We start from the raw sequence: 25699 nt of genomic DNA, 5'->3' as shown, positions 1-25699 counted from the left end.
GAGACTGAGCTCTTTGAGAATTTGTTCCTAAATGTTGTGAAGAGGAAAAAAAAAAAGTGCAAACACCAGAGAAGCAAAAACACATTCAGCTGGATGCACCTACTCCCCATGTAAGGTACCTATTGTTTGCAGTTTTATCATCCTCATCCCTGTATGAGGGGAAAAAAACAGACAAGAATGGGATGAAGCGTATGTGCTGGTAGTGGAGAAGCAGTCAGAGTAAAAGAAAAAGAACTTTCACAAAATGTTTCTAACACGTAAAAGAAAGCAAACTCACTTGGTCAGAAAATCATTTTGAAATCCACACTTCAAAATGAAATGCTGTTCAATCGCATGAAGCTCCTTTAGCCTTCCTTGGCAATTCAGCCCTTCCTGTGCCAAAAGATGCCTGCTCCAGATGTGCAGCTACTTAGCTCCACATCTGGCACATGCTCTCCCTGGAAATGAGTGTCTGAAACTGTGTATTACACCTTTGCAGCAAGGCAAGGGTGTATGTGGGATTGCTTATTGAAGGGGAGCTAAACATCACCTAAACAACCACCTCCATGACCTGAAGAACATCTGCCTGGTTCTCCTGTCCTGACCCCTGCGTTTCTTTGCCCCAGTATGAGGAAGAGCAACCCAGCCCAGGAATGCCTTCAGGCTGGGAGCTCCTAAGCAAGTCCTCCGTAACTGCCTGGGCTCTGTGCTGCTACGAGCCCAGAGCTGGCAAGAAAACTGCTGGGAGAGCGGAGGCACAGAGGTGTGAGCTACCTGCGCGTCTGGCTTCTCCTCCGTCTGGCACTGAGCATGCTTGGCCGATGGGACTTTAGAGTCAGATGTGATCCCAAAGGCAAAGGGTGGCAGGGCTGGGGGGATTCATCTAGGATGTGGGTTGTGACGTTTGCAGGCTCAGGCTCCAGGACTGCTCCAGCTTGCCGAACGCTCAGGGCCAGTGCTTTGATGGTGCTGGTACCAGCTTCAGGCTTGATGGGCCGGGGGGCAGTCTATGAGTTTCTCGGGTGTTTTAGTGTTCAGGTTGCGACTTGAACTGCGTATGTGGCCACACCAAGTTTCAGGAGGCAGGTGTAGGGTCTGTGGGTAGGATTCGTCGTCCTCAAAATTCAGGAACCTATGATATGGTCGTCTGGAACTGAGCCACTTGGCTGCCCTTGAAGACCTAAGGAGACCTAATCACTGGAGCCTGGAGACAGCTTATCTTATCCTAAAGTGGATTTAATCATATGGCTTGGTCTCTATTGAGTTTAAAGTAGTCTTAGTCTGGAGAAGAGGAGGCTGAGGCTCCCCTTATTGTTCTCTACAACTATCTGAAAGGCAGTTGTAGTGAGGTGGGTGTTGGTCTCTTCTCCCAGGTAACTAGTGATAGGACAAGAGGAAATGGCCTCAAGCTGCATCAGAGGAGGTTTAGGTTGGATATTAGGCAAATTTTCTTTACTGAAAGAGCGGTCAGACACTGGAGCAGGCTGCCCAGGGAGGTGGTTGAATCACCATCCCTGGAGGTGTTCAAAAAATATGTAGATGTGGCACTTTGGGACATGGTTTAGCAGGCATGGTGGTGTTGGGTTGACAGTTGGACTTGAAGGTCTTACAGGTCTTTTCCAACCTTAATGATTCTATGATTCTAAAGGGGCCCCTGATATCTCACATGCAAATGTCTTCCGGTAGGCAAGCCAGATGAACTGCATCTGGGGTGTCTCACACTGGGAGCAGAGATGGGCTAATCCAGATAGGGGCACTTCTGAGCATCACCGTCCCCACGGGGAAGAAAGGAGGGAGTGAGAAGGAGGCTTTCTCTTTTGTGTATCTCGGTGCCTTGAGCAGCTTCACTCCTCGGATGGAGCCGGTGGTTCTGCATACTGCCCACATTCCTGGGACGCGTGGATTTCCACCATAACTTCTCAGTGTGCAGGGGCAGCACCACCTGCTGCTGCTGCAGGGTGGGAATGGTGGCTCCCGCGTCCATGTCCTTCTGTGTATGCACGTGGGGGGATGAGGTGTCCTCTGCAGCGCAGCCCCGCTCCAGGAACGTCCTTCTGGCCATCGCAGCAACTCCTGTGAAAGTGACAGGAGTTGCCAGCAGGGCTGTGCTCGTGCCTGAAGTAAATCTCTGAGTGGACAACTGAAAGCAATGTCTTGAGCAGCGGGGCCTGAAAATAACCGCAGGTCAAGCGCTGCGGAATGCACATGCTCATTCCCATTTATCACAAATTAATTTCTCTGAAACGCGGCACGAAGAAAAACCAAGTTAACTTCTCCCCTTCTAGAATGCGAGTTAATTACGGGTACCTGTTTCCAGCTCAAATCACCTCCTGAGATAAGAGGCTTTTGCGTGGGCTGCTCCTACCATCCTTCATAAAAAGAAAGCACAGAGTGAAAAGACAGTAAAAGTCCAATTTTTTTTTTTCTCTTTCATGTTTGTGGCCTTGTGGCTTTTCCTCTTGGAGCTTAACTCATTTAAGTAGTACTGCCACTACTTTAAACTCAATAGAGACCAAGCCATATGATTAAATCCACTTTAGGATAAGATAATCATAGAATTGTTAAGCTCTTGGAGCTTAACTGGGAATAAAGGTAGACTTGAGTCACTGTACAGGGAAATGCCCTGGAGCCTTCTACCTGCACAAAATGTTTAAGATATACTTTGATTCCTTTCTGCAAGACAATCTAAAGCCAGAGCAGGCTTTTTCTTCTTTTTTTTCCCTTTCTTCTCTGCTCTCCTCTTTCAGATTTTTCTGCTTGTCCTTCACTGTAACCTTCATTTAACCACAGGTAAGTCTGCCTTCGTGTGAACAGCAGATGCTTCGGGGACGCTGGTTGTTGCCAGCCAGGAAGGCGCGACGGTTTGAGCAGCCCCGGCTGCAGCACTGAGCACGCTAAAGCCAGCCAAGTTACGAAGGGCCTCTTAGATTTTGTTTCCTGCAGCTTTGCATCAGGCAAAGAGCTCTGATCATTTTTCCTGTAACTAGGGGAATTACAGGGAAGGAGAAAAAAAAATTCCCCTGGTCTCAGGCAACAACCCCCCACCCAGCAGCAAGGCTTTCACATCCCTCCCTTGGCTGACAGAAGCTGGTACCCAGCGGGCACGAGCATGCGTGGAACCAGGGAATCGTGGTTTTTGTTTGGGCTGATGGTACGTGTAACCTCCCGGCAGCCCGCTGCGTGCGGAGGCCGCTGGCACTGCTTGTGCCCAAAGCCGAGGTAGCGCGCTGCAGATGAGACGAGCTTTATGTCTGTCTCCTGCAGACCCGGCACTTTGCGCTCCCCCGTTCTGTTGGTGCTGTAGTCAGCCTGACGTATCGAGCTGCTGCCTGGACAGAAAAAGGTGTTGTGTGTCTCGGCGTTCAGCAGGGGAAAAGAAACCCCCGTCAGGGAGACGGTACGGGTGCCGAGTCCATCGCCTCTGCAGCAGTGCTCCTGGGGCGCAGGCTTCCCAGGCGCTGGGCTTCGCCCTTGGCAGGGACTCGGAGGGCTTGCGGAGATGGAGAGGTCAACAGTAACAAGGCGGACTCCTGTGAGGAGCATTGGCTTGATGGTCTTTGCTTGTGGGGATGTAGGGCTGGAAGTGAAACCCGAGAGGTGCAGAAAGAAGAGAGCAAACTGCAGATCCATTCTGGGTTGAGCCTAGCCCGATAGTGTCTGCTGAAGGAACTGAAGCACAGACTCCTGTGAGGAGGTGGTTATTGCAAACTAAATCCCAGGAGAGGTGGGAATGTCATGTTCTGTTCAGCATTGCCTCTCCCTCAGAGCGTTGCAGCAGAGGAGGGCTCCGTGACAGCCAGCAGCATGCGTGCCCAGCCATGTCCTGACGTTTTGATCTGGAACTGTCCTCGCTGGCTGTCTGCTCTGGGAGGCCAACCCAAAGTGGTCCTAGCCTGGAAGGTGGTGGGATGAAGAGCACCCTGCTCTGAGCCCGGTAGCTCCCCAGAGGCACAAAGCAGTGCCCTGGGAAGGTGTCTCCTCGGAGGTCAGGCTGCTGACTGGCCGTTCCATGCCCTCCATGACTCAGAAGCATGGAAGGCTAAATATTTGCTTTTAGAACAGAGAATGATGTGTTTCCTAAGCGATGCCAACGGCCAGCAGCACATCCAGCATGATCTGGCCTTGCTAATGATGTCAGCTGCACTCCAAATTTAGCTCTAATTTAATCAAAGTAAAATTGCCTCCAGGCAGTTCATTGGAGGGAAGTGGAGGTGGTTCCAGCTCCTAGGCAAGAGAGCCTGTGCTAGCCCCCATGCTGGCTCCCGGGAGGTTAAGCTTCCTCTCACTCTTGCTCCCTCTGAAGTCAGCAGGTTTATGGTAAGGCTGGATTAGATGTTCCTCCTGCTGCCGTTCACTTTGTCCAGCTGTTCTCAAGGCTGGATTCAACATCCTCTTTGAGTCAGAAGAACTTGTGGGAGGACTTTGTAGCACTAGATATAACTACAGACTAGCTGTGATGCTGAAAAGCCACACGGTTATACACAGGGCTCCTCACACAGAGAAACCTGCTGTCTTGGGTGGAATTTAGATGCAAACAACAACAACAAAAGTTTAAAATCCCAACCAACCAAATAAATCCACATTATCTGTACAATCCATCTCTGAAATGGAAAAAATCTTCTAGCAGAAAAAGAGCTCCATTGATTTAAGCATGATGTGTGTATGTAGCTTTTGAAGCTGCCAGCGTAACAGGTCAAGATGAAATGAACAGGCATGTTTCAGAGTTGCTCTGTGACAGGCATGTTTTCAGAGTTGCTCTGTGACGCCCTCCGAGACTGGCAAGGCCCCGTCTTGGCCCTGGAAATGTTCCTGTCTAAACATGGACTAATGCAGTGAGCATTGCGAGAGGAGAAAAGGGCAGGGAAGGGTGAACAGCTGCCTTTGGGGTAAATCCTCCGCGTTTCTAAAGCCTTTCGACTGAGAGTGAGGCATGTTAAGATGGGGCAGGCAGCCTGGAAGTGGGGTTCAACGGGGAAAAGCTGGGGTTGGAGCGGAACAGCTGCCGATGCCTGGGCCGTGGGCAGAGGGAAGGTGTCACCGGTGTAGCAGCGCTCTGAAGAGCGCCGGCAGTAGGTGTGGGAGGGACGTTTCTGAAACATCGCCCAGAGGTGCATGTCGGAGAGTGCCTAAGGCTCCGGGGGATGTGAAGATGCTGTGGTGCAAGCTGACATCAGGCGACAGCGTGGGAGCTTGGTCTCTTGGTCTCCTTCACCCACGCCGCCACTGCTGGAGCGGCGGGCAGGGGGTTTGCCAGGGTTGCAGCAGCGCACAGCTCAGATGGAAGCGTGGAGGGCGCGCAGCCCCGGCTGGCAAGGGACGGCAGTGGCGAGCAGCAGGGGCTGCGCAGTGTGGGGGACAGCGAAGTACGTCCCGTGTCACACGTCGGTGTGAATCGGTAATTTCTCTAAAACCTGCCCGTTTCAAGGGTGGCTTTTGTCTCTCCTCTTTCTCCCTTGCTCATCATCCTGGAAGAGAAAGGAAGCATTTTTCTGATTAATATGAATCAGTAATGTCTGGAGTAAGGAGCCAGGCGTGTTCTGCATTTGCCACTAGTGTGGGGCATTTTTTCTGCCCTGGGCATCAGAGGGTCATTTCACACTGGCCATCAACTTGGTTGCCGAACAGCAGCAGTTTCTTGGCAACTGCCTGGGGACACTGTGGCTCAGGGAGGGGAGCAAAGCAGCTTTGGTTTCTCTTCCAAACCGTTTCAGTTGTCCAGTCCCTCCTTTGTTGTTAGTTGACCTCTACATTTAGCAGGGGAACAAAACTGAGCGCTCTCAGGACACAACTCTGTGTCACTGGCTGTCCCCTTGCAAGGACCCAACGAGCTGGACCGGGCACTTTGCTCACCAGGCTTTCACCACACCAACACTGCCCAGCAGGAATGGGTTCTGCTGGCAGCTGAGAGCGTGGAACCCAACCCCGGGCTGCTTCTCTCCTCCTGGTGCGCCCAGGGTGTTTGACAGGAGCTAGGGCAGGGTCTCGGCACCAGTGAAATGGGAAAGGGACTTTTGGGAAAGACTCGGCGATGCTTAAAGCCAGGGGGTTGTTTCAGACGGAACCTGCGCCCAGATAATGCTCTGCCTGGCATGTGGTAGCAGAGGGGTGCTCTCGGCACTGGGCAGGGGGGAAGGACGGCTGCACTGAGCAGAGCTGCTCTTCAGTTTCTGCGCGGATCACGGCTTCACAAGTGAGTGCTGGAGATGGGGAGCAGGCCAGGAGGGGTGGACAGACACCTCTGTCCTGCCACCCCACCTCACCGCGGGATTGTGCCGAGAGGAGGTGCCGCGTTCTCCCCGGGGAGCCGTGCCTGCGCTGGTCTGGGATGCAGCTCGCGTAGCGGGAACAGGCGCTGGGAACGGGGCGGGAGTGTGGCCCGGCGCATGGCAGACCCCGCTGGCTGTATTTTGGACGTGATGCCTTGTGTAGCCGAGTTGGATAACTGCTTCGCCTGCTTCTTCTGGAGGAGGCAGAGGAACTGTCCCTTGTGGGGGGATGGCAAGGCTCGACCGAATTGCTTGTTGTAGAAAATCCATTTTAAGCTTAGCACACGGTGTCCTTGACAGAACAAGGAATTTAACAAATCAACTCTGCGGTTAGCAAGAATGTGAAAAACAGGTTGCAGCTGGAGAAGAATGAGGGAGTATGGGCGGAGTTGACATTTAGCTGGCTAGCCAATAATGAGCTCTAACTTTGCAATATGTAGTAGCTAATTAATCACTCTATAAATTGTGTAACCAAACTGTAATAAACGAAGCTTGCTTATCACTCACATTGAGTCGGCTGCATTCTTCCGCCGCTTCTCCAGGTTCGCGACCCTCGGGGCAGGACTTAGCCGATCGCCCCGACATTTGGCGCCCGAACAGCGACCTGGAGCAGCGGCAAGGAGCGGGGCACTGGGAGCAGCGACCAGGGGGCAGAAGCGACCGAACACTGCGCTGTGGTGTGTCGACTTAGGAGCCTGACTACGTGATTTTGCGTACGCTCGCCACCGCAAGGGCTACAGGTTAAGGGCTGCAAGGATATCGCTTCGGCAGGTATATGTTTTTAATTGTTGTTAAAGGATAAAGGCTTATTGTTAAAGGTATGGATAAGGAAGTAGCCCTAGAGTTATTACAGCGCTTTTTAGAAAAGCGGGGAGTAGAGCTTGGTTGTATTAAACAGCTAGTGGGACTAGTGGCAACCGGTAAGCTCAAGGGGTTTTTTAAGACTCCAGATTCGTTATTTGAGGAGAAGGAGTGGAGGGATTTTGGAGACGTGTTATGGGATATGGTGATTGATGATGACAAGATAGGCAAAAAGTTAATGAAGCCGTGGCGGGAGGTTATCAATTGCATTAAGAGGTATAAAGTTGAGAAAAACCTTGCGGCCGTTGTTACTCAGAAGTTGGAAAAGGTAGAGCCGTCAGCCCCCCCTCCGGAGGCGGGATGTTCCTTGTTTTCTAGTGGAACCACGGCACCCCCTGGAGACAATGCCTTATTATTTAGTACAAGTAAGGTCCCGGAGCCTCCGTGCTGGGAAAAAGTGAAGGTGACGATGGAAGGGTCTAGTAACAATCAAGAGGCTGAGGAAGAAAAGGAGTTAGGGATAGGGCGGAAGGTGGAGCAGCAAGGGATGGAGCAAGGAAAGGGGGAGCAAGGGAATAAAGAAACGGGAAAGGATAGTGGGACCTGTAGGAGACCGATGGGTATTAATTGGAGGAAGGTGGCAGACGAAGCGTCTGAGGCAGGGGAATTTCTCCCCTTGGCCTTTCCGGTAGCGTTTGAAGAAGATGCGCATGGGGATTATCATGGTAATCATGCTCCGTTAGGCTGGAAATTGTTGTCACAGTTACGGAACACGGTGAATGAATCAGGTTTGCACGGCGAGCCATCTAAGCAGATGTTGAATTATATATGGGGGGGTGCTGTGCTTTGTCCTGAGGATATTAAGGTTATTATGCGAATGATTATGACTCAGTCGCAGTTATTGTTGTGGCAGGCCCATTGGCAGCGATATTGTGAAGCGTCCGCTCAAACGCCGCGGGAGCAGGGCGATCCGCTGCGAGGCGTAACAGTAGAACAACTGATGGGGGCAGGTCCTTTTGTCACAATCAGGGCACAACTGCAGATGGGGCCGCAGCGATGCTTGGAGGCTATGCGTACGGCTAGAGCTGCTCTTGAACACGTTAAAATTGCACAGCCCTCGCCGTCCTATATGGGCATTAAGCAAGGAAGGGAGGAAACTTTTGCTCGCTTTATTGATCGCCTCACTAGTGCCATAGAACAGTCAGATGTACCGGAATGGATGAGGGCAGCTTTGCTGAGGCAGTGTGTTATTCAGAATTCGAATACTCAAACTAGAAACATCATAAGTTCTTTACCCGCTGATGCCACGGTAGAACTAATGTTGGATAGAATGAGTAGGGTACCGGTAGGACCACAAGCTATGTTGGTCGAGGCTATGAAACAGTTAGGAAGCGATATCCTTCAAGCCCAACAACAGGCCTTCACAGCCCAACAGCAAATCCAACAGCAAGTGTTCGCCGCTCTGCAACCCCTTCGAGTTAATGCTGCGGAGGCACGACCGAAGCCGCCACGAAACTTTAAGTGTTACCGATGTGGGCGAGAAGGACATATGAGGCGAAATTGTCAAGCCACGAGGGTGTGGTGTGAGAACTGCCGTACGAACAATCACAATACTGAGATATGTCTCAAGTCGGGAAACAGACGGATGAGCGCGTCGAGCCGTCGCGCCCCGACACAAGTAGCAGCTCCAGCAGTGCAGCAAGTGACTGCCAACTTATAAACGCCCACAGCGACATCAGCAGCCAGTTACAACCAGCTGCAGCCGGCAGCCTCGGAATGGATGTGGCAACGGCAGTAGCTGTCACCCTATTGGATCAAAGACCCCAACGAGTACCAAGCAATGTAAAGGGACCAGTGATTATTAATAAACAAGCATGTGAATCGTTATTACTCGGCCGCTCGTCAACAAGCCTAAAGGGTTTGACGGTCATCCCAAGACTTATTGACGCCGATTTTACCGGGACTATTAGCATCATTGTCCAGACATCGTTTCTGCCAATACATATTCCAACAGGCAGCAAAATTGCCCAATTGGTACCGCTGCCGCACCTGACTGCGGGTATTTCCCCGAAAATCACCACCCCCCGGGAGGATCGAGGATTTGGCTCAACGGGAGCAGGAGTATTTCTGACCATGTCTATGAACCGTCGACCGACTACGATGGCTACGCTAGAGGCCCGGGGTCAACAGATCCACCTCTCGCTGCTGTTGGATACAGGTGCTGACTTAACTATTATAGAAGAAGGGGTCTGGCCTAAAACATGGCCTACGAAACCAATGGAGCGAGGAGTTGAAGGAGTGGGGGGATACACTCCGGTACAACGGAGCGTGGACCGTATTTTGATAATCATAGACAACAGACATGCGAGCGTGCCAGTCACTGTCATGCCCCTCCCGACTGGAGTGAATGGTCTAATTGGAAGAGATGTTCTTGACCAATTGGGGGTGGTGCTAACCACCGAGAAGGTTTTTCAGTAACGGTCACTGCAACCTGGGCTTTCCCGATCCCATTGCAGTGGATAACGAACGAACCAGTGTGGGTCGAGCAGTGGCCGTTAAAGCAGGAAAGCCTCGCCGCCGCTCATCAAATAGTGCAAGAACAACTAGACCAAAAACATCTGCGGTTATCGACAAGCCCTTGGAATACCCCAATTTTTGTGATCAAGAAAAAATCTGGAAAATTTAGGCTAGTACATGACTTAAGGGCAGTTAACACTCAAATGCAATCGATGGGAGCGCTGCAGCCAGGACTACCTAACCCCGCTATGTTACCAGAGCATTGGAGACTGTTGATAGTGGACTTAAAAGATTGCTTTTTTACTATTGCATTACACGAGCAAGATATGCAACGCTTCGCGTTTACTTTGCCCTCTGTTAACAAAGAGGCGCCAGCACAGCGTTTTGAATGGACAGTATTACCACAAGGGATGAAGAATAGTCCCACGCTGTGCCAGTTGTATGTGGACAATGCACTACAACCCTTAAGGAAATTATGGCCACACATGTTAATTTATCATTATATGGATGATATCCTGCTCGCGCAGGAGTCGGAGTTCAGTGCCGAACAAGTTCAGCTATTACATACGACACTGAGAGAGAATGGCTTAATAATAGCTGTTGAAAAAAATTCAAACGAAAGCGCCATGGCTATATCTAGGCTGGAAGATTGCTGACTCTCAGATTCAACCACAAAAACTACAACTCAACACGTCAATCAACACGCTACATGATGCCCAGAGGCTGATGGGAGACATCCAATGGATCCGTCCTGTCGTCGGAATATCCAACGCACAGTTGGACAGCCTTCGACCGTTACTACGTGGGACAGACCCAACCACACCGGTGCAACTTACGTCGGAACAGCAGCGTATCCTCTCTCAAATTGCTGACCAGATTGCCTCACGTTTCGTCCACCGTCGTGACCCCGACCTCCCTATTGACCTTTGTGTATTTTTAACAAATTCTCATCTATTAGGAGCCCTATCGCAATTTAAAAAGAAAAAGGGGGAAGTGTGGGGGGATGGCAAGGCTCGACCGAATTGCTTGTTGTAGAAAATCCATTTTAAGCTTAGCACACGGTGTCCTTGACAGAACAAGGAATTTAACAAATCAACTCTGCGGTTAGCAAGAATGTGAAAAACAGGTTGCAGCTGGAGAAGAATGAGGGAGTATGGGCGGAGTTGACATTTAGCTGGCTAGCCAATAATGAGCTCTAACTTTGCAATATGTAGTAGCTAATTAATCACTCTATAAATTGTGTAACCAAACTGTAATAAACGAAGCTTGCTTATCACTCACATTGAGTCGGCTGCATTCTTCCGCCGCTTCTCCAGGTTCGCGACCCTCGGGGCAGGACTTAGCCGATCGCCCCGACATTCCCTTCCCCTCACACTCTCAGGTTCTCACCTCACACTGTAAGCACTGATCTGCGAAAAGATGGAAAGTGAGCTCCTCACTTTAGAATGGCTTTGATAGTGCTAGCAAGAAGCAATATTTCCTTTTAATATGCTTAGAGGACTCTGGAAACCAGAAGAAATGAGACCAAGCGCTGCATTTCTTTATATAAAAAAAGCTAGTCATTTAATCATTTAAAAATGACTTTCTACAAGATAACAAACTGTAATACAGGCTTGCAATAAAGGCTCTCCTTTTGAAAGCACAAACTATCAACGTAACCGCTAAGCTTCAAAACACTTTTTCACTTCCTAAGAATATACAGTGAAGAAAATGACCACGGAAGTCCCACAGAATCCCAGCCACCACTAGTCCCACACAGGTCCATGTGGATTGCTTCTCGGCAACCAGCTGGCGGTTCCAACAGCTGAACTGCCCCTCCTGGGCACTACGGCCAAGCCAAGCCCGGGGCTGATTCCGGGCCAGCTGAGGCTGTGCTGGCTCCCGCTGCCCTTCCAGCGACACTCTGCAGACTCTGGAAGCAACACCGTGGGAGCTGAGAGCGGTTTTTACTCCAAGACAATGTATAAAGGCTGCAAGATTTCATATGCTGCTGAAATGGTTTTGTTATTTCGAACAACCCCCATTTCAGTAAGGCACGTGTTCGGATACAAACCGGGAAAATGAAAAGTTAGGCAGAAATGCTGATTTTCTAGGTGCTGCTGCTTCTCACGACCGTGTATCTGCCAGTGATCCGCTCGCTGATGCAAAGGCTCACGTCACGTCAATGCGGGACTATCTTGAATTATGCAAGGACAGTAGTGTTTCTGTTTTAAGAATGCCAGAATCACCTGGAACTGACCGGAGCTGCTGCTCACTTTGAAGCACGGCTTTTAGTCTGAGGGCCACAGGTAAACGGCCTTGTGTGACTTATTTTTAGGGGGTTCAGGAAAGGCAATGAAGGCAAATAAGCTTGTATGTGTTTTGGAGCAGCCAGCTTACATGAAATTTCTAAAGGAGTCTACCGCTCTGCTAACAATTTTTAAGGGTCTAAATTGAAAATTACTGTGTGGGACAGTGTGTACTTACTGATGGAATGGCCCCATTAAAACAGGAGGTCCTTTCTGGCATCAGTCTAGTGCTGAAGCACCAGCACCTGTGCAACAGAATTTGGAAAAAAAGCCCAACAGCTGAATGGAAGCCAGAACTGCAATCGATGCAATGAATACGCCCTAGGAAAACAAGTGCTATTTCTTCATTAAACTGTGTATAAGCTACAGAGATGTTTAAATATCTGTTATTTCAAATTAAGCTGTTCTCTCTCCATACAAATCACCATTCGTATGCTAATCCCTCTGGAAGGGACGTTACTCATCTGCAGCCTCAAAGATGAGCCCAGCGGATCCTGGGATGCTCCCAGGACAACTCTGAGTCCATGAACAATGTGAGTTTTGACCCTGACTGTTAAATTTAACTGCCAATGCAAGGACACACAAGGTAAACATGTATGAGTTTACACTGCTGGGAATCCATCCGCGTTTTGAAATCTCATGTTGCACAGTTATTAGAAATAGTGAAATTTGAATGCCACAAGACATTAAATATATGAGATTCTGCCTTCCTCCTAAGAAGGTTCTGTTTCTTACATAGCCTAAAAATGCTTTTCTCCCAAATGCTGTACGCCTTGCTTGACGCGTTGTTTGTTGCAGTTGTGCATCTATGCTACGCAGAATTATCAAATGCTGTACATAACAAAGTAACATCAAGAGGAGAGTTAAATTTCATGGAATTAACCTATAGAAAGTAATTTCTAAGAAGGGAATGGAGTTCTATGAGAACCATTACACTTGCTTCATGGATTGCTACAAGTAGGTTTCACAACCCAGTCCATGTGCCAAAATCAAGATAGAATGAAACAAGAAGAGTGCAGCATCCAGTTAACAAATACACCGAGGAAAGGGGCAGTATGTACAGAAGATACGCACTGCTTACCCGACGCATCATTTTTAAGGTGCTTAATTGATGTTTTAGGGAAGGTAGCAACATATACATATATGCAGTGTATACATATCTAAATGTGTATTAGAAACATAACACAGAACCAGATATATTCCCAGATCCCTGATTTCATTAGATTCTCTAATGCATAAGAATGTATTTAAAATATTTCATAAAAAACATCTAAAAAAAACCAAAAGAGAAAACATTTACATAAAAATAGCTCCAGTTTGTTTGCTTTTCTGTTTTGCTGCTCACGGATGGGATTCCAGTGGGTTTCATAAGGAGGCCATGTGGACCAGCGAGAGTTTGAACAACTGTGCATGACGAGAGAGCTCTGTTACTCGGTCCACCATCTTCTGCAGGGCCGCGGTGTTGGGGTAATACCAGGCAGCCATCTTGGTAGCCAGAACAACGCTCTTCAGCAGTTCACACAACTGGTTGCTGGAGTTCATCATTTTGTTGCGTATGTCCTGAGTCGTCACCTGCCTCGTAAGCATGTCCCCAATGAACACAAGTTTGTGAGCATTCAAAACGATAAATTTGCTGTGAGCCACGAAGATTCGCGGGGGCTGGGAAGCATTGACGCAACTGAAGAAGGCGTCGATGGCATTTAGGAGGAAGTTGAAGTGAGTCTCACACTGGTCAGAGTAGAACAAAAGCAGCTGGCTGTCACGGGAGGCGGGAGCGCTGTTTGCAGACTGGAGAGCTTGAGGTGGCTTCCATTTTGAGATGTCGTTCTCTACTGGCTTCGTGATCTCTTGCTCCAGACGTTGAAACTGATTAATCTGAACAGCAAAAAAAAAGGCGCTCTCAAAGAATATTCTCGTAAGCTGTCATTACGTATTACAATTTCACCCTATGCCTCAGGACAGCCCAGGGTATCCTAGACTGGCCTTACGCTAAACAAAAAGTAGTATATATGTTTTCTAAGATCTTTATTTTGATGAGTGAGCGGTAATCGGGTGCTTTGGTTACCATAAATCCAAATACACAGAGTTCAGAAGAGAAAGATATCTGAAATACTTTACTTGCATTTAAAAACCACAAAACCCCCTGAATTTACAGGCTGTTGCTCATTTGGAATATTCTGAAATCATAAGCGAGAGAGAGAGATCCAAGTGGCAACGACTCCTACACAATCTTTAAAAAAAGCTGCCATCTCTGTGGGATTTTGAGATGACAAACCTTTAACTTTCACCTCCACATTGCTCATACAATTTTCTGCCATACGATATGGCAACAACGTACTGAAGAATTAGTATGAGGGCAAAATGACAGCCTTCAATCTTATATGATGTACTTTTTTCCCATTTAAAGTGATGTTAAGCACAGTATTAACGGTATTGATGTTCACCGAACAGATGTGCAGGTGGCACGTGTATTCAGTGTGGTGCAGTGATTAAGGCACTGGCTTGCAGGTCAGGAAAGCCAAGTTCTCAAGCTGGCTCTGTGACTGACCCACTGTGAGACACTGCAGAAGTCTGTTTCTCCTCTGGTAAACTCCTGGAGACAGAGACCGCTTTTTACTGTTTGCATGCACTGGGCCCACCACAATGGTGCACTGTAAAAAAAAATAATTAGTCTCTTAAATTGATATGGTTGGAAACTGTTTTCAAGGGAAAGGCTTATTCCTGCCACACGAGATGTCGTTCTAAACAGCGAGAGCTGCGGCTGTGCTTCCACTCAGTTATGAAGTGGCAGCAAGGAAAGGAGGGCAAACAAGGCAGAGATGCTGATCTTCAGGATAGCTACTCTGCAGTAAATACTTAAGATTTCTTTGGCATAAGCAATCGCTGACACAGGTGCACAGGGCCAGGAAGGTGCTAAAATCTTGATGCTCACCATTTCCCATTTGGAGCATGACAGTGCATGTCCTTGCCCTTTGCGTTGATAAATCTATCAATGGCGGAGCCTGACTGGCACAAATCCCTCTTGGAAAGAAACTAAGCTGGAGCTGCTGTGTAGCCAAGACCTAATACCTGCCATCTTCACCACCTAGCACCTGGGACTTTCCAGCTGCGTGTGCTGGCACTCATGCACACCTCACAGCCAGGGCGCTAGCAGCTACACACTGCTGGGGGCAGGGCCCCTCTGGGTTGATTTGAGCAGCACTCCTCACGTGCGAGAACACTGTGTTTCAATGTGATGTTGCACCCGAGTGAACGTACCTGATGGTGCTCTAGCTCCATTTTGCTCTGCTTGATGATATTTCCTTTTTCCAGTAGCTCCTTCTGTTGCCTTTCAAACTCTTCTTTCCCCTGTTTTGCATAACATAAGACACTGTGTTAAATCAAAACCACTCCTGAGCTAAATGACAACTCATAGGTCAAAACCCATGCTTCTTTGTATTGGCTTCTTCACTGGTAGTGCACCACTATGAGTACAGAGAATAAAAGAACAGTGTGGCAGAGCAAAAGGTTATCACTATTATGTATGCAACAGTCCTATTTCAGAGGAAGTAATCACCCTACTGAAATTACTCTTGAATATGTATTAGTGTGACAATCTGATTGCTACCTTCCTGCAAACAGCTTCTGCAAAAACCACAGGCAACTCTTACTTGGCCTTGTGCAGAACAAAGTGTTGGGTTTACCTACCTGCAGGTGAACATAATCGTAGTCATCCATCCAGCTCTTTTCTGAGCTCTCACTGCTGGTGTTGTGAGGGTGCTCACCTGTACTCAGGAGCGGAGGAAGAGAACCACAGTGGTTCTGTGCTTTTTCGCCGTGACTTTGCATATGAGGATTGTCATATACATAGTCAGCAGTGTTCATGATATTCTCTGGTATGTTTTTGAAACGTGAGCTGCTCAACGCTTGCTTGAAGAGCACCTCTGCGTTGACACTGATGGTAGTGGTCAGCTGCTTGGCATCATCTGGGACTGTCCTTGCCACCATAACAAACCGATCCAGGTCATCACACTTATTCTGCAGTCTGTTGACAGCTAGAACGTTCAAAGACCAGTTGTAGCTGTTCAGGTCATGACTGGTTTGGGTAAGGATCTGGTGAGAGTCCTCCAACCTTTGCACCTCCCTCCTCATTTTGTTAAGGAGGCTGAACTCAGATAGGCAGGACGCATTGGCTGCTGAGCCTTTTGCAAACTGGAGGTACTCCAACAGCGACTGCTCTACCTTGTTCACAGCAGTGTGAATTTCATTGATGTGTTTCTCCATATAGCCGTAAGACCGCCAGTCTGCTGTAACGAAGGCCATGAGGTTATTGACAGCTGTCTCCACCATCTGCTGGAGGCGATAAAGCCTCTCTATAGCAGTGTCTGGATCAAGGATTAGTCTTTTGTCCTGTGCAGTTGATGCTGAGAAAGAAGAGTCTTTTGACGTTGATGAAGATGTGGACATGTTACTCCTTGTGCTTCCTGTACTGGAGAAAGACAACCTATTCATCCCATCAGTCACATCCTGTAAGCCTTTAGTGTCTTGGAGGACTGGTGGTGGCACATCATATACACCTTCTCTTCCTTCTGGGATGAGACTTTCGCTAAGTCCTGTTTGTTGTCCTGGGAATGCAATTCCTCTTGGGGTATCATAAACATCTTTTTGAGGTGCAATTTGCTGTCCAAGAAAATGGTTTTGATGGTTCATAGGGATGTCATAAACACTCTGTTTCTGTGGCACTCCATCTGGCAATAAAAGGCTCTCAGAAGAGAATTTATTAAGTTCTTTCCCAGTTGCTTTGGTGATGGGAGGAGGAATATCATATACTCCTTCTGGTCTTGCACTGTGGCCCACTGGAGATGAAAAATCCTGCAAATTTTCCCTCAGGCCTGTATCATCTCGGCATGCAGATGGAGGTGTAGCATAGACCTGAATCACACAAAGCAAACCATGAAACCTTTGGCTAGAACAGCAAAATACTTTGCGTCTTCCATATGGCCTATTAAATGGTGGGATGGAAGATCTCCCACTGATTTTCATGGAGTCAGCTATTTATCCTGAGTTTGACTGAGCATCAGTTTCAATATCTCACTTTTTAACATTCACCTTGATGCAAATTTTTGTAAGCAGCAAAATCCAAAAAGGCAGCATGCTGCCACAAAGATAATGTGGTCTAAGTATCAATTCGCACTCCATAACATTAATAATTTTGATGCAGTGCTTTGCTTTACCAGTTTTAACAGTTTAAAAACCTAAGGAAATCTTTAAAGTACTGAATCTCCTTTACCTTCAGCATCATACATGAACTCTTGTTTAAACCTGTCTTTGGTCAGACATGAAAATACAGGATCTTGCGGAAACAGTGTAGTACTTACCCCTTTGGCAGGTGGTATGTCATAGACTCCTAACGCTTTTGCTTCTCCTGTGGGAACTGGAAGTGCAGGCCCCTTAACTGATGTGGGGGGAATGTCATATATCTAAAGAAAGAGTAAATTGGTTACAGAAACAAGTCACCTCAGGAGAGCTCTGATCTCAGATGAGTTTTCATAGTTTCCATGTTTCCTCTCAAACAGCCTGAAGACGATCAGAGCTCTTCAACTTTGTTTCATATGGCAGTGCTGCTTGGATTCGCCTGGTATTTTGGACAGTTAGGAAGAAATACATTTGCTAGGTGCCCTCTGGGCAATTGTGTGGACAGCAGGCTGGAGAGATGAAGTCACGGCTGACTTCCATCCCGAGAGTTAAATCAAGGCCAGTCTGTTACAGATGGGGTGATCAGGGGAGCAGTATATTCACGTGACCAGAACTGATCACACCCTTACTGATAAAGATTAGAGGGGCTGAGGAATAAGCTTGGACTAGTACACACTGAACTCCCTGAAACAAAGGCTGCCCCTGCCAGCATCGCCCATCTGCTTTATCAGGCGCAGTGTGAGCTGTCTTACTAGCAGAGAGCACAGCTGTCTGATGTTTCAAGTGTCTCACTTGGTGGCATATCCTACATTACAGTGGGTTCTGCGTGTGGTCTAAGGCCGCTGTCTGCATGTCTCTTAATCCAGACTTCCCAACAGTTCCACCATTCGGTTTCAGTCCATGCCTTGTACTACTGGGCTTCAGCGTTGTTCCCTAGAGGAGCTGCTCTGTCAAAGAGCCATGGAGAGATGCAGGGCTGTTGGGTTACAGGTCCTGCAAGCATCTACTCCAGATGTCTGTGGTCTTGGGTATTGAATGCTATGGGTGCTCCCCAGAACAAACATGTATTTCAAGTTCAGTGACATGGTGTAGTAGATATGTGGTGAAAACAACTCCCTGCATAGTAGCTGTTCATCTAGGCGGTAATTTTACCCTTACTGAGTGAATTACTGTCAACTATGCAACAACAAAGTAAGGGAAAAAAATTGTTCCCAGGCAGCAAGTTTATTCTGTTTCGATATAGCCTTTGATCAAAACACAGAAAACAAATGGGACTTTTGCATTTGGTGTGCTGCCAAATCTTACTCAACATCAAATACAACTTTGAAATACTTCTGCGCTCTACGAATAAGCCACAGCATCTAATTAAAACACATTTTCTCTCTGAAATGAGAGAACTTGCTTTGCTCATAAACTTCTGGTAGAAATTCATCACCTTTTGTGCCCTATCAGTGCTGTTGGCAGTTTTATTGGTACCTACCCCTTGGAGGGGGCGCACAGGGGGGATATCGTAGGTATCCTTCTGGTATTTGGAAGGGAGTTCATAAACATAACCTTGTCCTGACCTGACTGGAGTTATTACCTGTGGGATAAAAGAAACATAAGAAACATAAGTCTCTGAGGATCTTGGCATGTTCTCTCTGTAACTGTACAGGGTATAAACAATCCAGTACTATTAACATTCATGCTTTATGTGGCCATGTTAGTAACACAAGTCTACATATACTTCTGACAGCAGAACACCACAAAATGGCTGTTAATAGCTACAAATGCACCATCTTTTCCTTCCAGACCAGTTCTGACACAGCTGCTTGCTAGTGCTACACCATCTTCTATTTGTCAAGCACACATTCTCCAGCACATCTGAAAAGTTTTGGTCCCTTCCTCCTGTCCACAGTCCATTAGCACAGACCACACAAGGTCACGGTTACACCACCCACTCACTAAGATCAGGGCTAGGTACATGCTGATCCTACTGAAGTGCTGAGTGTCCCCACTTACTGACAGAAGCTTAAAATACTATGTTCAGGCTCTGGGAGTCTACCCCTTTGCTTGTGGAAGCACTTCCCACCTACTCCAGCAGACAGCTTGTGTTTCTGTGCTCCACAGCACAACATCCTGGATGACAAAGTGTGAGCTGTGGGCTTTGGAAACTCTTTACGTGGAAAGGCTGTGCTTAAACCTTCCAAAGCGGGACACTCAATTTTGCTGCCTCTGTTTGGTTTGTCTATATTAGCGGCTAAGAGATAGGAAATGTTAAGCCATTCTTGAAGTACATAATGCAAGAACAGCCTCTGGGAAAAAAAAGCTTAGAATTTACATTTTTTGACATTTTCTAAACCATTAACTACCATAATGACTTCAAATAAAATTTAGTGAAAAATAAATGCCTTATGTCTTGGACAGCATTTGCATGGCAGAATTTCAGTACAGTGTGGTATAAAAGAAATGTTACCTAACCCCAAGAAAGAGCTGGGTTTATAGTGGAAATGCTGACAGCTTAACCTCTGCTGGTGCTATTTACCTCTAACAAAAAAACACAAATACTGTAACGCAAAGCCACAAAATGGCAAATTACATAGGCCTGTACAAGATGTGGCTGGGGAGAATTCTGTACCAGAGCTACCTAACTGTTTTTAGAATTGTACACAAGACGTACAACAGAGTTTCTGCCCAAATGTTCAGTAAAGATCTTGTAACAGCTTTTGCTGTAAGGAATCCTAGCATCCTGGCCTGATTTCACAGTGAGTTTTGCTTGACTGAGGTCTGTAGGGAAACTCCACGATGCTAACCCACTACCTCCTCTCTGCTATGTTAACAACACAGGGTTTTCTTCTTTTTACTTGCTGCCCAAATATTGCTGTGTAAGCTCTGGCCCTGTACCATGTAATCGCTGGATTTTCCCCCTGATGTGACTGCCATACCAGCAGTCTGTACAGGTCTGATTCAACGTGAGTAGCCCCAGGCAGTGCGCCTGGTAGTGCCAGTCACTGCACCAACTGTGAGTGCCTTAGGTGAAGGAGGAGCACCCACGGCTGGCAGGTGGGGGAAGACAGCAGTTCTTGCAGCTGCTTTTCCTTTAATTAGCACCAGAGGACAGGAACTGGAAGCAATACGGTCGCCAGAAGGCTGGGTCAGTTCCCTGCCCATGAGAGAACTCCTGTGAATTCAGTGTGGGGTTAACAGGGCTTACATGCATAAGAGTTTTTTTAAAAAGAATCTAAAAATGTATTGTGTTTATGATCAATCGTTCTTCACCCACAGAGTCACCTACTGCATTGTAAAAGGTATCTACAGACAAAACTTTTAAGAAAGTTCTTCCTTAAGTTGCTGGAAGCTTCCCACCATGGAAGACTGCAGACACTATCCCTCCCAGGCCACTCTCAGGTAATACTGGGATTATTTTGTTTGCCTGAGAAACTTCTAACTTGTATCAACATCGCTTCCTCATGCTTTTTCTGCCAGTGAAGGCTAGTGATCAGACTGGCATAGCTTGCTGTACGTTTTTTGCATCTTTTTTTTTTTTTTCAGTTGGCTGCTGCCAGTCAAAAGATTTCAACCCAAGTCAGGAACAGAAGTATTTGGTTTTAAGCAGTATCTACTCAGAGGTTCCTTCCAGGGGCTCCAAGATTACAACCATGACTTGCTTCAACAATGAGTCACCGGGTGTTTAAAAATGATGCTCTGGGAGAGCAGACAATGCATAGTGAAAACAAAGCGCTATTTCCTGGGCAGCCCATCTCCACAAACCCTTCTGCTGCTGTGAACACTGTGGCTTTAGGCTGCTTGCTAATATGCCGGGAAACTGCTTTACCATCCCAGAGAATAAAAAACCAGGCTGTTCACGGCGGGCAGGCAGAAGCCCCACACCAGCCCTGGAAGTGGGGAGGAGTGGTGCACCGCTGCCATGCGGGTCTGCTTCACCTGCTGATTGTTGCCTAGCCGGATAAGGTGGGAGAAGGCTGCATCAGGATCCAAAAAAACAGGTATTGGTCCTACAGTCTGAAATTTTTATAAACCCTTGCTCAGTTGTTGTCTAGTCCAGAAGCTGAATTCTATCCTAAATCCAGAGCAGGAGTAAACTTTGACCAGATCTCCTCCAGGCCTCAGCTGTGTGATGCTTCTTACAGTCCTGCCCATGGAGGCAATGTATGGCACCTCTGCAGAAGCTTTATGGCACCTCGGTTCTCCAAGGTTTGAACAGCACTTTAGAGAAGCGCCTTTACACAGGCTCAGCAATAACTGCCCTACCCACTTCATGCCCAAACTCACTCAGGGTACGAGACACCACCACTCTCTCCTTGCTCAGAGAATTAATTTCCATGATCAAACCCAAAGAAAAGTCACCGGCCTCTAATACAGAAAAGGGAGCTGATCCAAGCAGCACAGGTAATAAGGCACAGAATCACAGCAGGCTGGAAAATACTGTTAACATCATGAAGTCCAACCATAAACCTAACACTGCCAAGTTCACCACCAACCCATGTCCTTAAGCATGCACAAGTAAAACCACTTGCTCTTGTTGTTGTAGGTAAACATGATATTTTGCTTTTGTAAAAAGAAGCCCTGGTGGCAAAGCAGATGATATCCTTCCACTGTGGAGCCTGGAACATACATGGAAAAGCAACTGTGCTCATGCCCTGCATTCACAGAGAGATCCTCCCTCACTCTGCATACAGGAATAGCATGCAGCTGCAGTTATTCTTGTAGCTTATCCTTAGAGACCTTTCCCATTTTACAAAAAAGGCTGACACTCCTACAAGGCTGCTGTTTTTATTTGCTGTGCTGTGATACAATCCTAAATCACTACACCAAAGCTAGACTGGCCAGATGAAGAAAGCCAGTTTCACTCAGCGCTGCAGGACTATTTTTATCATGTATCCTGACACTTTTGCTCATTCCCAGACTTGACTAACCCGAAGTAGTGGTCAGGCAGGGTCACTCCATTTCGGTGAAACAAAGCCCTGCTCTGGCTGCTTCTGGCTGCTGTCAAAGGAAGTGAGAGGTTAAAACACGAAGTGCCTGATTCTGGGTATTTGTGAGCACAGCCTGCCTGTGTGGGTGACTGCGGGCAGAAGACCTGAGCTGTCTGCAGGGCTGTGCTTGGCACTGCATTCTGCTTAAAGTGGCATTCATTTTCCAAATAAAAAGTGCAACAGAGGCTTTTACGTCTGCTCCTTTTTAGGCTTCTGAAAGAGCTATACAAAAGACAGAAAATACGACTTTAAGAAACCCAGCAACACCCAAGGTTTGTTGATAACACGAAAGACAACTTTTTTTCCCCAGTGACTCGGGTGTATTTTCCTGTGTGGAGGATTATGATCCAGTAACAACATGTTGTCAGTGATTTCATCATAAAATCCTCTATAAATGCTGATCTGGTCTGCACTGAGTACAAGAATGTTTCCTGTTGTACCTCCACTTCCCTTCCAGCACTTTTTATTACTTTAAACGTGCCTCTGGACTACTAATTCCTAGTCAAGAAGCATCTCATCACCAAAACATATCTTGAGTGAATGTTTTGTAATTAAGAGAAGACCCACGCTACTTGGCAAAGGGAAAATGTGGAGCATTTGTTCTGACTCTCATGCCCCCAAGACAGGACTTCGCATGGGAAGCCAGGATGTGTGGTCACATTGCTGCTTCTGTATGAGGAACAGGGAGGTAGCTGGGTAGGTGAAGTAAGAAAGGTACCAAACCCAGTATTTACAGAAGTTACTTTTGATTTTGGATATTGGCCTATAAATATATTAAATGAACTTGCTGCTTCCAAATGGAATGCTCAACCCTTTCAACGCATTGCTGAACCATTTTTTATGGTTTTGAGTATTTGATGGCAGTTTAGTTTTGAAGATGGGCTTCAGAAGGAAGCAGGTAGCTGCAAAAGAAAAGTTCCCCTTCTCTCAGTTCTGGAACAGGGATAGCAACCCCATCTGGTACTTAGGAATTTATTTCCTAACAAATGTCAATGAACTTCAGACCTCATGAAGATTCTTTTTCCTTTTACCTCTTCTCTTTTAAGAATGCCTGTGGTCACCCGAGTTTAAATAATCCTGCATTTCAAACCAGCAATTTTCCTTGTTTATGCGTTAAAGGGAACAGATGGTGTTCCCACAAACTATCTAGCCCAACATTCTCAAAACATTGTTAACCACTTAATCCATGCAGAGCAACTAACAGGGACCAGGTTTGGCTCTGGTGAAACATGTAATGAGCCTACTTCAAACTTTCAGTACTGCAAAACAAAGACAACTAAGCAGAAATATTGTTCTGTACTTGCTGAAGACCACGCTCTTCCAAAAGCGATTTACTTGGGTCTTTTCCATGCCAATGGCATGCTCCTAACCAAGAAAAAGGGCTGAATGTGCATATATTTTGCAAGATATCCAGCCCTGTGGTTCATTAAATACCTCTTCCTTAAACATAAGGACGAAAACCCTATTCTATTTCTTCTAGAATTAAAATAGACATTAGGCTGCAACAGAGAACATTCCTAACTAAGGCAGCAACAAGACAGTTCTCATGCTTACAGCAGATGCACAACACTGTAGTTTACATTGTTTAACTAAGAGCAAATAAACCTACTGAAGTCAATAGAATTACTCCAAATTTGTAGCAGCACTGCAGAGGGCAGAATTTGGCCTGTTCCCATGAACAGTAATGCCTGATATGCAGAATGATGGGAAACAAGCTTCGCTAAGCTTTACAGGTGAGAGAACTGAAGCAGAGGTACGTTGCCCCTCTGCAGCACCTTGCCCCACCCAAAGCACAGGCAGACAGGGGAGCTGAACAGGGCAGCTTGCTATTTCCCGGTACAGCCTCTTAACCCCAAGAACCTACTGACATCTCCTGACTGCTTTTAAAATAGGTCAGTACTTTTTGCAGGTGGAAAAGAAGAGGCACATGAGGTAAATTTTATATATTTATTTTAAATCTGGATGAAGAATTGTATTAAAACATATTTCCTCCCATGATGCTCTCCTCTTCACTCCATGGGTAACTCTCAGCAGTTGATGAGCTATGGCTATCACCTGCTGCTCATCTCAGCTGTCATTCCTGTACCTATTAAAATCAGCTGTAGCTTACTCTGGGAAGGGTACTGCCCTGGAGGAGACTAAGTGGTGGTGCGTAAAATGGGGCTGTTATAAAGCTTGGATGCGGGAAAAATGAATCAAAATGTAAGTAAAGAGATCACATTTGTTTTCTGTTGTATTTATGTAAGTTTATTGCAAAACTCTAGTTGTTGAAATTCTGTTCCTAAGCCTCTTAGGCAGATATGTAACAGCTACCTGGGGTTTTGTAGGCTTGTAAGGAGAATGAAATAGCTAAAGAGAATATGGGGAATTTATGAGAGAGAAAGAGAGAGAGAGAGGAATGGGGGAGAAAAACTCCTCCCTACTCTCTTGAACTCCTAGTCCTTTGGAAGACAGTGGCTGGAGCCATTGAATGATGCTGGACCAGCCACCTCCCAGCCCTTTTTTCTGTTTTGTTGTATATAGTTGGGAAGCTAGGTGTGTCTCTTTAAAAGCTTTTCCTTGGGAAAGGTTCTGTGGCTATGCTGAACTGCAAGAAGGTTGTGCTAAAGAAAAGAGTCTCTAAGGTAAACTGGGTATTTGAAAGCGCCTGGCTAGCTGGCTAAAACTCTGTCCTTTTTACAGAGAGCACATAGTGTTTTCTCTTCTGTCTTTTGCAAGCTGCATCATGATTTCCAGTGACTGATAATTAATATCCTGACAGTAATACCTATTGTATCACTCAATATTATCTGCTGTAAAAAAAAAAAAGGAGCAAAAATGTTTTTATGCAGTAATAGCCTTGACTCACTGATTTGCTACATATGATGATATACTACATGTTTCCCAGCTGTCAGCGAGTAAAGGTTGGGGTTTCATTCTCACGTGTGCTAAGGATACAAATGTTTGTTTTTCTAAGTTGCTATAGGTCTTAGGATTATCAAATCATGATGCTTTATTTCAACCTAAATAACATATGAACGTCAGGCCACTATAAAATGCTTTAGTAGAGTATTTTCTGCCAAGACTGAGCCATTAGAGCACTTTTGATCAGGGCTCACAAGCTGAAAGAGAGGGGAGGAAGTCTACAGAGGTATTTCTTGTAATATACCAGGCTTGCAGCTGCGATTATGAGTTGTTTCCAGTGCTATGAGCACAAATGTTTCTGCAAGGCAAGAGGAAATCAACACGAATGACTGTTTTGTGTTTTTTTTTCTTCCCTGGGCTGAGTGAGTTACCAGCTCTACCGTGTAGCAGCAAGAACTGTGGTATAAATACACGACACTGCTGCTTGTCTTTGATTGGGTGTTCCCCACTGAATTTTCTGAGAACTAAGATTCAAGATGTGTGATGACAAGAATAAGTGTTAAATACTACCCTGATACACAACTGTTTTATATTGTTTTATGTTGCTTCCGCCTTCAAAATACCTACTTATTTTCTCCCATGCTTTATGTCCATTTGTTGTTCAAGACTTCGATCTATAAAGATCTGCTTTTCTGCTGTAACTGTATGTGCTCTTAGGGCTAAAGCTGACTTTTCAGCTTCTGGTGTGAACCTTTCCATTAACCAGCGCACAAAAGCAGGTTCCTCGCACTATTTTTCAGTTTTGTATTTTTGCTAAATCTTAACTGCAGGTTTACTGTCTTTCAAAACAGCT

General features: G+C 46.6%; 1 protein-coding gene and 1 long non-coding RNA gene across 4 annotated transcripts in view; one reads left to right on the top strand and one right to left on the bottom strand.

Moving 5' to 3' along the window:
• Window positions 1-20407, top strand: LOC142360885 (uncharacterized). The gene is made up of 3 exons (XR_012763514.1): window positions 1-115; window positions 2727-2769; window positions 20291-20407. It is a non-coding gene; the product is annotated as an uncharacterized LOC142360885 (long non-coding RNA).
• Window positions 11100-25699, bottom strand: part of NEDD9 (neural precursor cell expressed, developmentally down-regulated 9) — a 41014-nt gene continuing 26414 nt past the window's right edge. Inside the window, exons 3-8 of one of the 3 annotated variants that reach the window (XM_075416946.1) lie at window positions 18507-18608; window positions 17209-17310; window positions 15539-16762; window positions 15110-15199; window positions 14400-14502; window positions 13653-13726 (exon numbers count right to left, since the gene is read on the bottom strand). In XM_075416946.1, coding sequence (XP_075273061.1) covers window positions 13722-13726; window positions 14400-14502; window positions 15110-15199; window positions 15539-16762; window positions 17209-17310; window positions 18507-18608 — 1626 coding nt within the window. In that variant the 3' untranslated portion in view covers window positions 13653-13721. Of the gene's footprint in view, window positions 14503-15109; window positions 15200-15538; window positions 16763-17208; window positions 17311-18506; window positions 18609-25699 lie in introns of all 3 variants that reach the window. The other 2 variants (XM_075416944.1, XM_075416945.1) reach the window with 2 other exon arrangements.

This window comes from Opisthocomus hoazin, chromosome 3, assembly GCF_030867145.1.
Source record: "Opisthocomus hoazin isolate bOpiHoa1 chromosome 3, bOpiHoa1.hap1, whole genome shotgun sequence".
Classification (NCBI taxonomy): domain Eukaryota; kingdom Metazoa; phylum Chordata; class Aves; order Opisthocomiformes; family Opisthocomidae; genus Opisthocomus; species Opisthocomus hoazin.
Note: the sequence above shows the minus strand (reverse complement) of the source record. Positions and strands in the feature narration are given on the sequence as shown.